The 13,498-nt window shown below is 42.5% G+C and overlaps 1 protein-coding gene across 2 annotated transcripts in view; it reads right to left on the bottom strand.

The window, feature by feature from the left end:
• LOC126162137 (uncharacterized) overlaps nucleotides 1–13,498 on the bottom strand; it is a 51,743-nt gene that overhangs the window by 16,168 nt on the left and 22,077 nt on the right. For both annotated transcript variants that reach the window (XM_049918431.1, XM_049918432.1), the window contains exon 2: nucleotides 11,429–12,311. In XM_049918431.1, coding sequence (XP_049774388.1) covers nucleotides 11,429–12,292 — 864 coding nt within the window. In that variant the 5' untranslated portion in view covers nucleotides 12,293–12,311. The remainder of the gene's footprint in view (nucleotides 1–11,428; nucleotides 12,312–13,498) is intronic.

Below are 13,498 nucleotides of genomic sequence, written 5' to 3'. Positions count from 1 at the left end.
TTCGGACAAGGACAGCCTCCCTGGTACACTGATTCAAGAGCTGGTGCCTCAATCCCTCTGTCCGCCGATTCCTGTTGGACATATCACACCAGCACTGTGTCACATTCGCACATATATGGTCGACATGAATTATCTGTTGGATGTCTTACCAAACACGCGGGATCCTAGAATCAAGGACTCGTAACGCTGCTTTCAACGGACGCTGCCCATATCCGGCAGCTGACAGGAGGCGGGTGTGGAGTAACATACTCTTGCCTTTCCTTCCCACATCGATCAGGGTGCTGTGGTGTGTGATAAAGACTGAAAAATTCTCCACCCGACAACGTTTATACATGATACATCTTGCCGAGGATCCTCTCTGCCCCAAATGCGCCGCTGTCGACACCGACATGCTCTGTTTCATTTGTGGTACGGCTACCGACTGCTGGCTTCTCACACGGCGCATGTTGGCACTGCTGCTGCGACGGACGCCTCGGTCCTTAGAGCCCACCGAACTGATACATCCCGACGTCACTTAATGAGAGCTTTGCAGGGTTGTTAGATTACTGCCATTATTTAACGAGGAACTACACGATTTTACGGCGCAAAGCGTCGTATGTTACGCTCTTTGCGAATTGCTTGGGGTCGTTGTTTAGGCGCCGTCCAGACCATTGGGGTGTACCGGGTGTGAGATGAGATTGAGATATCGCACATGATGGACTGATGAGAGACATCAGATCTTCCTTGTCGGTTTGAAAATCGTCTTTACGCCATGTTTGCACAATAGTAGGACGAATATGTGAACCTCAGCACCTCAGACGCGAAATGCAACATCTGGAGAGTGTTCTGAGGAGCAATGGGTACCCCACAAAGTATATTAGATGTGTAACAGAGCCAAACACTCGTCGAAGTAAGGAATCAGAGAAAGAAAAGTCAGGTACGGCCTCTCTGCTGAACATTCCCAGAGTGACGGACAGAATCGGCCGTAAAGACGATTTTCAAACCGACAAGGAAGATCAAGGATTGTCTTAGATCGGCAAAGGAGAAAAGGGACCCACTTGCAATGTCAGGAATATACCGTATACCACATACATGCTGAAAAGTTTATGTCTGAATGACTGGACGATCAATCAACACCAGGATCAAAGAACATACACGACATTACAGGTTGGGGCAGGTGGAGAAATCGGCCGAGGCAGAGCACGCACTGAGTGAGACCGACAACGTAATAAAATTCGCCGACATGGAAGTTCTGGCTGCAGAGAAGCACTATCACACGCGCTTGTTCAGAGAAGCTGTAGAAATACAAAAACATGCGAACAGCTTCAATAAGAAAGAGGACAGCCTTAAGGTAAACGGATCCTGACTTCCCGTACTGCAGCGAAAGACCGTCACAGGTAGCAAGAGGAGAACCGCACCGGAAATGACCGCGGAGAAGCCCTCGGACGTTGGCGCGCCAGGTACATACAGTCTGCGGCCGCGAGCTCGGCTCCAGTTCACCACCGGTAATGGAGGGTGAAGCTTTGACGATGCCAGCCACTCGTGCTGGTGAAACGTCAGTAAAATCATTAGATGAACGTCGGCCGAAGAACCCGAGACAGAAGCCAATAGGCAGTTTGTGTGGTTTGCCAGGTTCTATTTGTGAGCTCACGAACTGTGACAGATCTGTTTATGACGGAAGTTAGTGTCAGCCTGAGCGCTCGTGCTCTAGGGATAGCGTCTTTGACAAATAATCGAAACCCGCCTCAGCTTAAATTTTGCTTAATAATTGACACTGGTGGCCGAAGACTTCCGCCGACGGCTTTGTCATAGAGGGCGGAGGAGTGGACAGAGGTTCAGGGCACTCTCTCATCCTAGGGATGGGAAACTGCCCCTAAAGGTGGAAGAATCACCAATTATCAATGGCATGAGGATGCAGAAGGCAATGGAAACCACTGCATTAAAGACACATAACGTGTATCCACAGGACATGTGGCCTGAAATTGAAGTAGTGTCATGATGATCTCTCCATTGGCAAAAGGTTCCATAAAATATCCCATATCCGGGATGGGACTGCCAAAGCGAAAGTGACCATGAGAAAAAGATTGAGCAACCAACGAAAGGATCACGGTCAACGAGTCGGGGCGTCAAATGTCAGAAACTTGAACATGGCAGGGAAGTAAGAGAATCTGAAAAAGGAAATGCAAGGGCTAAATCTAGACTGATTATGGATCAGCGAAGTGAAATGGAAGGAAGACAAGGATTTCTGGTCAGATGAGTACAGTGTAAAATCAACGGCTACAGAAAATGGTATAACGGGAGTAGGATTCGTTATAAACAGGAAGGTAGGGCAGAATGTTACTGTGAATAGACAGCGATAAGGTAGTTCTCATCAGAATCGATAGCAAACCGATACCGAAAATTATAGTTCTGGTATACATGCCGACATCGCAGACTGAAGATAAAGAGATGGAGAAAGTATTTGAGGATCTGACAGGGTAATACAGTACGTGAAGCCAGATGGAAATCTAATAGTCATGGGGGACTGGAGGACAGCTGTAGGGAAAGGATCAGAAGAAAAGGTTGCAGGAGAATACGGGTTTGGGACAAGGAATGAGAGAAGTGAAAGACTAATTGAGTTCTGTAATAAGTTTCAGCTAGTAATAGCGAATACTCTGTTCAAGAATAACAGGAGGAAGAGGTATACTTGACAAAGGCCGGGTGGTATAAGAAAATTTCAGTTTGATTACATCATGGTCGGACAGAGATTCTGAAATCAGATATTGGTTTGTAAGGCGTACCCAGGAGCAGATATAGACTCAGATCACAGTGTAGTAGTGACGAAGAGTTGGCTGAAGTTTAAGAGATTAGTAAGGATGAGTATACAAAATAAAAGTTGAATACGAAAGTACTAAGGAATGACGAGGTACACTTGAAGTTCTCTAAGGCTATAGATACACCAGTGCCGAATAGCTCATTAGACAGTACAGTTGAAGAGCAATACACGTCTCTAAAAAGGGCCACCACAGAAGTTGGAAAGAAAAACATAAGTACAAAGAAGGTAACTGCTAGGAAACCATGGGTAACAGAAGATATACTTCAGTTGATCGATGAACGGAGGAAGTACAAAAATATTCTTGGAAACTCAGGAATAAGAAATACAAGTCTCTGAAGAATGAAATAAATAGGGAGAGCAGGAAAGCTAAGGTGAAATGGCTGCATGAAAAATGCGAAGAAATCGGAAAAGAAATGAATGACGGAAGGACTGAATCAGCATATAGGAAAGTCACAATAACCTCCTGTGAAATTAAAAGCAACGGTTGTGACATTAAGAGTGCAACGGGAATTCCACTGTTAAATGCAGAGGAGAGAGCAGATTGGTGGGAAGAGTACACTGAAGGCCTCCACGAGGGAGAAGATTTATCTGATGTGATAGAAAAAGAAACAGGAGTTGATTCGTAAGAGATAGGGGTTCCGGTATTAGAATCAGAATTTAAAAGAGCTTTGGAAGACCTAAATTCAAATAACGCAAAGTGGATAGATAACATTAGACCAGAATTCCTAAAATCATTGGAGGAAGTGAAACGAAACGACTCTTCACGTTGGTGTGTAAAATTTATGAGTCCGGTGATATGCCATCTGACTTTCGGAAAAATGTCATCCACACAATTCCGAAGACTGCAAGATCTGACAAGCGTGAGAACCATCGCACAATCAGCTTAACAGGTCATGCATCCTAGTTGCTGACAACAACAGTATACAGAAGAATGGAAAAGAAAATTGGGGGGGGGGGGGAGGGGGGTATTAGATGGGGATCACTTTGGCTTTAGGAAAGGTAAAGACACCAGAGAGGCTATTCTGACGTTGCGGTTGATAATTTGAGCAAGACTAGCACATCATAGGATTTGTCGCCCGGGAAAAAGCGTTCGATAATGTAAAATAGTGCAAGATGTTCGAAATTCTAAGGGTAAGCTATAGGGAGAGACGGGTAATATACAATATGAACAAGAGGCAAGAGGGAATAATAAGAGTGGTCGACCAAGAACTAAGTGCTCGGATTAAACAGGGTGTAAGACACGGATGTAGTCTTTCGGCCCTACTCTTCAATATGTACACTGAAAAAGCAGTGATGGAAATAAAACAAAGGTTCCGGAGTGGAATAAAATTCAGGATGAAAGGATATCAATGATACGATTCGCTGATGACATTGCTATCCTGAGTGAAAGTGAAGAAGAATTACATGATCTGCAGTCTAAAGAGTACAGATTATGGACTGACAATAAATTGAAGAAAGACGAAAGTAATGAGAAGTATAAGAAATGAGAACAGCAAGAAACTTAACATCAGGATTGATAGTCACGAAGCAGATGAAGTTAAGGAATTCTACTACCTAGATAGCAAAATAACCAATGACGGACGGAGCAAGGAGGATGTCAAAAGCAGACTAGCACTAGCGAAAAGGGCTTTCCTGGGCAAAAGAAGTCTACTAGTATCAAACATAGCCCTTAATTTGAGGAAGAAATTTCTGAGAATGTACGTTTGGAGCACAGCATTGTATGGTAGTTAAACATGGACGGTGGGAAAACCGGAACAGAAGACAATCGAAGCATTCGAGACTTGGTTCTATAGACGAATGTTGAAAATTAGGAATATGTCGAAAACTCTGAGAAGGAGTGGGGACAGGATGATTGGACATCTGTTAAGACACCAGGGAATGGCTTCGATGATACTACAGGGAGCTGTAGAGGGCAAAAACTGTAGAGGAAGACAGAAATCCAGCAAATAATTGAGTGTGTAGGTTGCAAGTAGTACTCTGAGATGAAGAGATTGGCACAGGAGAGGGATTCGTGGCGGATCTCGTCAAACCAGTCAGAAGTCCGATGACTCAAAAAAAAAAAAAAAAGTGCCAGCCTTTTACTAATTGAAAAGTTCTCTTCTGCCCGTCATGCCGCAAGCCCATCCACATGGACAGGCCCTCAGATAAACACCGGGCAAATATCCTCTGCCAATCAAACCTTATAATTTCTAGAGTTCCTTGGCATTTCAGATACTTAATTTACATGCTACTTTATTCTCAGAGTGTTAGCTGCAAAATGATATATGCAGAAATATAAAATATTTTACCGTAAAGTAGTTTTTCTAGGAAGGGGGCGTTGAAAACCCCCGAGAGATTACTCTGGAATCAAATAAAGGCACTCAGTTTGTATTTGTTGTTTCCATCTCTCAGAAATGAACTCTTTGTGATCGATATATTATGAAAAACTGTACAAGCTGAGCCCGAACAACACCGCCAAAATTTCGGAGTTTATTCAGAGATGATTTCTAAGTACTTTGGTCAAAGGGACCGTTGGTCTTCGATGAGTGTTACAGGGTATTTGCATTTTACTTGATTTATTTTGTGTCTATATTGCACTGGAAATATCTGCAGAATAGTGAAACTGTGGACGGTATGTACTGGGTGCCTTGCTTGGAAACAATTTTGTCCATTCACTCACGATACTTGATTTTCAGCACAGTAATGCCCGTATTACTTGTCGCGCTCAGGTTGCATTCCGCAGTGCTCTGATCTCTCTCAGGTTTGTTTCTCCGGCAGCGTTAGTTGTACGTTGATAGTGACACACAGCAGTCTAGATAGGTTTACCGATGAAGAGTTGCCCCGTATGTCTGGGTCCACTGAATGCTTTGGAACTCTGGTACAACGGATCTAAATATTTTCATATGGTGAACTGTTCCCGCGGTGACGGTAATCACATAAGAGCACAGTGCTTCGTCTGAGAGTTGTTGCATTACTCAGTAATTTGTGTTGTACTTTTGATGACTGCTTATTTTATTATATGTGTACGTGCAACGTCAACTGCCCTGATGTGTGTGCCTGTTACCAGTGGCTACGCTCCCATATCTTAATAAAATCCAGCCTCACTGAAAGCCTATCACGTTCTACATGTAAGGGCACGACGTCTCTCTGTCGTACAGACACTGGGTGATACCGTCGTGAGTCTTCAAGCGTCTCAGAAGCTGTAAGATACGCTTGAGGCTCACCGGCACAAATGCAACGTGCTTGTATGGAGGTATGGATTAAACGCTTTGAGGATTGTATTGCACTCCATTCATTTCGTTGCGTCGTATTATATAGGATATACTAAACAGTAAAAGCAATTTCACAAATAGGATACAGTTCAAAAATCAAAGGCTAAGTAGCTTTTTCTAAGAGTGCTTATTGCTCCACGTGAAGGACGTTTGATCGTTTATGCTCGCCATGGAGTCCTCTCCGGTGTCAAACTTTTCACCTCCGAGCAGCAATTGCGACTTACCTCAATTATTTGCTGGGTGTATTTCAGTCTCTGTCTTCCTCTACAGTTTTTACCCTCTACAGCTCCCTCTAGTAAAATGAAAGTTATTCCCTAATATCTTCAATATCTTCCCGTAGAAGGTAGGTGACAGCACTAGCTGTGGATAGATATAAAGCGTGTCGGGGGAACGTGGAAAACAGAGCGGCGTTGTCGTAATGTGGAAACAGGAAGTTGCATATTACTGAGCTTCTCAAACAATTAAGTTCAGCTTCTTTCGCTCTTCGTACAATCGCTAGTCTTGGTAATAAACAGATCAGCCTCCTAACGTACTTTGCATATTTCCACTCAATAATATCTTATGAAATAGTTTTCTGAGGTAACTCGCCACTTAGACATAAAGTATTGATTGCAAAAAAGAGAGGAGTGAGAATAATTAGTGGTGTTCACCCAAGGACGTCATGTAGGCACCTATTCAAGGAGTAAAGTATTTTAACTGCACCATCAGAGTACATACATTCACTAATGAAATTCGTTATAAATAATCCATCTCAATTAGCGAAGAACAGTTATGTTCATACGTAGAACAGTAAAGGGAAAAATGACCTTTTCTACCCGTTACTGAAACTGTCAGTTGCTCGAAAGGAGTACATTACTCAGCAACAAAAATCTGTGATCATTTGCCCAAAAACATGAAGTGTGTGGCAGGTTGCAGATCAGGTTTTAAATCTAGCTTAAAATCATTTCTTTTGGACAACTCCTTCTATTCCATGGACGAGTTTCTGTTTCAGAAGTGGTAAAAAAAATGTACCTCTAAATGTAGTTGCATGTGTAGAACTAAAATTTTCAGTAAAATTAATATTAGCACTATTCATGTGTATATATATATCTTGTAATCTGAACTGTTCCACATCATATCGATAAAATTATCGTGAAAATGATCTATGGAACATGATGTAACTAAACTAAACTTGTGTTACGTCCAAAATGGCATGTTCATTGGCTTTCGGGTCAAGAGTGGAGGCATTTCTAAAACGGCTGAATTTGTAACGCGATCGTGTGCGCCATAGTTAAAGTACAGGGTGTCCGAAAAGTCTTTCCTTGATTACATAAATTGATAACTCAGGCTAGAAGTAAGATACAAATATGAAACTGGTATCTAATTTTTTACAAACTATCAAAGTTTTTTTCACACATCAGCAAACTTCCACTTTCATTGTTGCCCAATGACAGTACACGTCGATATGACTTTGCGGACTGATGACCATAGATGTTAAGTCCCATAGTGCTCCGAGCCATTTAACTTTGCGGTCGAAATGCTGTCACGTATTGAGGACGATGATAGTTATCTCAGACGAATTGCCTTTTCCGACGAAGCGACCTTTTTTGTCAGTGGAGTAGTGAATCGCCTTTATGTGCTCATTTGGGGTTCACAACCCCCTGGCGACGTCATGGAGTGCACCAGAGGCAGTCCAAAGGTGAATGTTTGGTGTGCGCTATTGCACGATCGAATTATGGGGCCATTCTTCTACGCTGAGGCTTCCATTACATCTGCAGTGTATATGGACATGTTGCAACTGTATGCTGTTTCTCAGCTGCTTCAGAGTCACCCCGATGTCTTGTTTCAGCAAGACGGTGCACCGCCTCATTGGCGTTTGCACGTCCGTGCCTATCTCGATATGACCTTTCCTGGCCGATGGATTGGTCGTGATGGGCTAACGGTTTGGCTTCCACACTCTCCTGACATAACCCCATTAGACGTCTTTTTATGGGGTTTCGTCAAGGACGAGGTCTACCGAACACGTGTACCAGATCTTGAAACCCTGCGGCAACGGATAACTACAGTCGTTGCATCGATACCTCCAGTGATGTTGGCTAATGTGTGGACGGAAATTGAATATCGCCTAGATGTGCTACGTGTTACCAAGGGTGCTCATGTGGAAGTTTACTGCTGTGTGAAAAAAACTTTGATAGTTTGTAAACAATTAGACACCAGTTTCATATTTGTATCTTGCTTCTAGCCTGAGTTATCAATTTATGTAATCAAGGAAAGACTTTTCGGACACCCTGTATACCGTGCATGGCAAAATGGCGATATCCTAATCCGGTGCTGAGGCAACTGTGCAGTACCACGGACCTTAGATGACAGGGGTGAATGACAGCTCCGGAGATGTGTACAGGCGAACAGACGCGCAGCTGTTGAGCAACGACCACCCTGATGAACCAAGGGTCTGCCAACACTGTCTCCTCAACGACTGTTCAGCTCACGTTGGTGCATATGGTCTCTGAGGCAGGATCCTGTTTCATGCACCAATGCTGACTGCGGTTCATCGGCGACGAAGGCCGGAATTTACACGCCTGTGCCGCAACTGGACTTCCTCTAAATGGCGACTACGCGCTTTATGCTCTATCGGTGAGATGGCGTTGGCGAGGACGGCTCTGCGACAATCGTCGGAAGGGTCTACGCCGGCGGAGGGAGCGTTATGGTCTGGTAAATGTTTCGTGGCATTCCCTGGGCCACTGACTTGTAACGCCATTGTTACGAACAGCTTCATTTGCATCTTTCTTGCTTAGAAAATGAAACATGAAAGTTGAAATAACTGCAGCAGTTCAGATCGATAATCGGCTTGACTTAAGAAACAATTTACCAAGAAAGTAATTCTAGTTCCATGCATACTCATGAAGAAATAGTTAAAAACTGACAAAAGCTTCACGGAATTTATATATATTGCAGAACAGGCCTTCAACAATGTAAAATTAGAAAGATTTTCAGAAATCTAAGTATAGTCGGGAGGACGCATACAGGCGGACAAATACATTAGTATATTCGAAATGAGGTTTGTAATAATTAAAGTAAACATACAAGGAATATAAGCTACTTTTGGTAAGTATCTCCGCTGTTACTTACATTATGTCTCAAAGTACTGATAAATAAACATTTAATGAGAAGAGTATGTACATGAAATAAAAATGTATATAGAATATCTCGTCTTTTTGACTGAAGAAGGAAAAATTGCGAGAAATATTAAATGAAATGCAATGTTTATTTACCCGTAACCTAGCATTAAAAAAGAACAAAACAAACAGAACAATGATAAAGCATAAAGGAACAGAGAATAACATGGGCTACCCTAATATAACGGACTATCTATTCATATGTGATTTACGATTACGGGTAACATAGTTCAGCTGATCTACGTAGCCCTACAGGGAATAAGAAAGGCTAACATGAAAATGTGAGTCTGAATGCCTGCAGTGTTTAAATACAGCAATTTTCTACTTGTAGCTGTCTCTTTTTGAATAATTCGCTGTCGGTGAATTCCGATGTTTGTGCCATTCTCAAAGAGGCAATAATCGAACGCTCTTGAACTGTAGATGTTCTCATTGTGGGTTACGGAAACAGTTTTAAATCATTTCAGATGTTTTGAGGACTGGCATTCTAATGAACGTAACAAATAACACAGTAAAATCAAATGACAGCAGTGCGGACACGGAGATTGAAGCACAAAATGTGCGTACATCGTCCGTCCGAAAAGTTCTGAGCCTGTTTTTGCTCCAGGCGTATTAGCCACGTCAGTGCAGTACCTACGTTGGGAGTTTGACCTAACAGTTGTTGTAAACAACAGACGTGACTTACTTGCAGACAGTGTTAAGTAGTGTGCGTGCGACCGTAATTTGTGAACGTTGTGGCGTCACAACTCGTGAGAGTGCAACATCTCTAAATCAAATATTCAAGACACTTTCCACAATGTTTTTCAGAACAGAAAAGTGTGAGCAAAGTTTGTCTAGCACACGTGCAAATGACGCTTGGGCGCTGGTCTCGATCTTTTTGAAATGCAAAACGTGGACATTATTTTCTGGAACAATCATTACGTGCTACTATCGATACGAACTTACCACAAAACGATAATCTGCAATGAATGGTCAATGCTTCGAAAACATAACTAACATTCAAGCGAACGTCACTTATGAGTTAAACAACACGCCAAAGAAGGATCTTGCTGACAGTTTCACATGGCCTTAGGAACTTTCAATGCGTATACTCTAGTTGGGGGAACCTATGTAGGACACCGAAAGCTTATAGCCACCATCTTATCTATGTTTTATTAAATCAGTCTCAGACTTTTTGTACTGACGGGCTACGATGAGGCACTCATTATCAGAAACGTCTACATTTAAACGTGCTGTAGAGTAGTACAAGTACTAACAGATTTGCTTCAAAAATAAAAATCACTCCTTCGTCTTTGGTTTGCCGAATGATTGCTGCTGCTCATTTTCAACAACTTCATATTGTCATCTACAAACATAAAACGACATGGCTAGAGGACAATAAGTGAAAAATAACCGACGGAAGAACACCATTCATTGGGATTGAACACATGACCCAAAAAGACAGTGCGTGTTGTGTCGCTTCCAAATGAAGCATTTATTACTACATTTTCCTCGAGGAAAGAACTGTCACAGGACATGCGCACCTGAACTAATTGGAGAATCAATTAATTTCACAATTTTCAGCAGAACGTAAGGAGAGAAAAAAAGAATGCATTATCCAACACATTGTTTCCCTAATGGTAAACATGTGAACATCCAGGGATATGCAAACTGCCACTTACCAACTCGATGGATTTATCTCTGATCAGCTGTAAAAAAATAGCTTCCGTGGAGAACAGCACCACACTCTCAACTTTCCAGTGTGTGATTCTTTCCGCGAGGTTCCTCTATGGAGAAAATTTATGTCGATCTGCTTCAGTTACGTTGCTATAATTCACCATTGCACTGACACGCAGACCTGCAGGAGAGGACCCAGCCAGAATGTGGCTAACACCGGCCGCCAGTTGTGTTGCAAGTAGGATGCACATAGCGTTCATCTGAGGTACGAAGTCATCTCTTTCGGTTGGTAGTAAGATCAAAAATTAATGATAGCCTGAGAGAAAATTACAACCTTGTGAAACTGTGTATTCATAATGATCCTTTGTAACAATATTTAACGTACCACACAAACATTGCACAAATAAAATCTTCAACTGTATTTCAAACGACCCTCCAGCAAAACGAGAGATTAAAAGTGTGACATTTATAGTGGCTGATACTACTTCAGGCACGATGATTCCCTGTACTTCATTTCGGGAAAGAGAATTAAGATTTGTGGAGGAAGAACACACATAATATGAAGGTATTCCTACCTGAAAGTCGACAAGTCTGACTTCTGACGGTGCTCCGTTCACGTACTTAAACATCAGGTTGTTCTTCCAGCAGTCACCATGGCTCAATACACACAGCTTGGTGTTGTCCTTGAGTCGCTCATATACATCAAATGCGGTATCAGCGACGCGGTCCATGTAAGTCCTGCATTTTTCGGCATATTTTTCATACCCAGGGCATTTGTTCAGCTCGTCCGCCAGCGCACACAATATCTTACCCCCCAATGATCTGAAATATTCCTTAGTATTCTTGTCTGTGAACATATTCCCAGTGAACGCGCTCTTGTAGTCGGGTTGCCTGTCAATCAGACAGGCTGAGGCGGCGTGCAGCCTGGCGTAAGCTCGCAGGACCATTTTGCAGTGCTGGTAGTCCAGAGGCCGTCCTGCGTCAGCCATCCTGAAGCCGGCTGCTGACAAATCTTCCAGCACCAGAAAGTCTGCCGGCTGCTGTCCCCAGTCGTAGCAGCGAGCTGTCAGCGGCCGGAAGTTCTCACCCTCCAATGGTGCCAAGAGCTTGTGGACTTGAGGCATCACCTCATGCAGCATTCGTGACTCGATTCTGAACACCTGGCAGTTGTCCAGCAGTTCCTTCATGGGTCCAGATAGAAGAGTTGTTTTCACCAGTAGCGATTCCTTCCTCGCCTCTTCTTCGTCGTCTGCTCCCTTTAGAAAGATAGTGACTCTGAACAATAAACTTGCGTAGCCAGATCCTTCCGCACACGCGTATTGTACTTTCGTTGAATCTACAGAAACTTGGTCCCCTTCTTTATTTTTCAGGGCAGTTTCTATGAATTCGTTATTGATCCAAGAAGGAGGGGGACCTCGAGAGTCGTTGGATGATTCCATGCTGTTAGGTTGCCTGGACCTGAAAAAATAACAGAGGATTCCATCATAGTTGTGGAGTAACTGAGTGCTAAATTTAGTTCATTTAAAGCCACATTGTTCTCAGATGCTGTAAAACATCTATCTTTTCAACCTGAAACATCTTTTGATATGTAAAATAGATTGACACTCGGATTTTACCTATGCAGATAAAAATGTCATAAAATATTGCCCAAGATTTACACAAAAGTGGTTAATGAGAAGCACTACTTATTGATCCAGAATAAGCGTTCTCAGTACACCAAATTCAGAGGTACAACGATGTTGGAATACAACTTGAGATTTACCTATTGCTCTTATTGCGATACCAATAAAAAACCAAGCAGAATGTGATGCCAATTTCAATGGTAATATTTGCCGCTGAAAGAAGATGGCAACTCATGCTTCTCTGTCAGATGCTACACAGCTGCCGGCCCTGGTGGCCGAGCGGTTCTAGGCGCTACAGTCTGGAACCGCGCGACCTCTACGGTCGCATGTTCGAATCCTGCCTCGGGCATGAATGTGTGTGAGATGTCCTTAGGTTAGTTAGGTTTAAGTAGTTCTAAGTTCTAGGAGACTGATGACCTAAGAAGTTAAGTCCCATAATGCTCAGAGCCGTTTTTTGTTACTCAGCTGGTAACCATTTAGAATCATTTACTGCTATTTCTTATGTCCATCGATGGTTCTCCAGCTATTAGCGAAAATAGTGAACAATGTAAAATAGCTTACGAATTAAAAATAATTCTAATATGTTTTAGGAACAATATTGTGAACGAATTTGAACACACCACACAACAAATCTTATGTCGACAATGTTTGTGTCGCAATTAATTCATTCAGATCCTCTGAGCAGCTGAAAACAACTTACCAAGTGCCTCTTACCTGGAAGACGCATATTTCTTATGCGAGGGGCACAAACTTCATGATGGTTGTGACTTAAAGGGCTTAAACATTAAACTAAAACTAACTCCCTTTAGCGCCCTTTTATAATAATATCAACTAATAAATTCGTCTATGGTGTAATTATCAGACAGACAAATGGTTAATAAGCTCTACGTAGGTGAAATTTGCGTTAATAACGAACAGCTACTAAAATGTTTAAATTTTAACTTACAAAAGTTTATTGCCCTTAAAAGTTCAAATTGATTTGTTGTTTTGTGAAAGCAATTTCGCTATTAAGTGATCTAAAAA

The sequence above is a fragment of the Schistocerca cancellata genome, chromosome 2, assembly GCF_023864275.1.
Source record: "Schistocerca cancellata isolate TAMUIC-IGC-003103 chromosome 2, iqSchCanc2.1, whole genome shotgun sequence".
NCBI classification, from domain to species: Eukaryota; Metazoa; Arthropoda; class Insecta; order Orthoptera; family Acrididae; genus Schistocerca; species Schistocerca cancellata.
The sequence above is the reverse complement of the archived record's forward strand: the minus strand, read 5'-3'. Positions and strand labels throughout refer to the sequence as shown.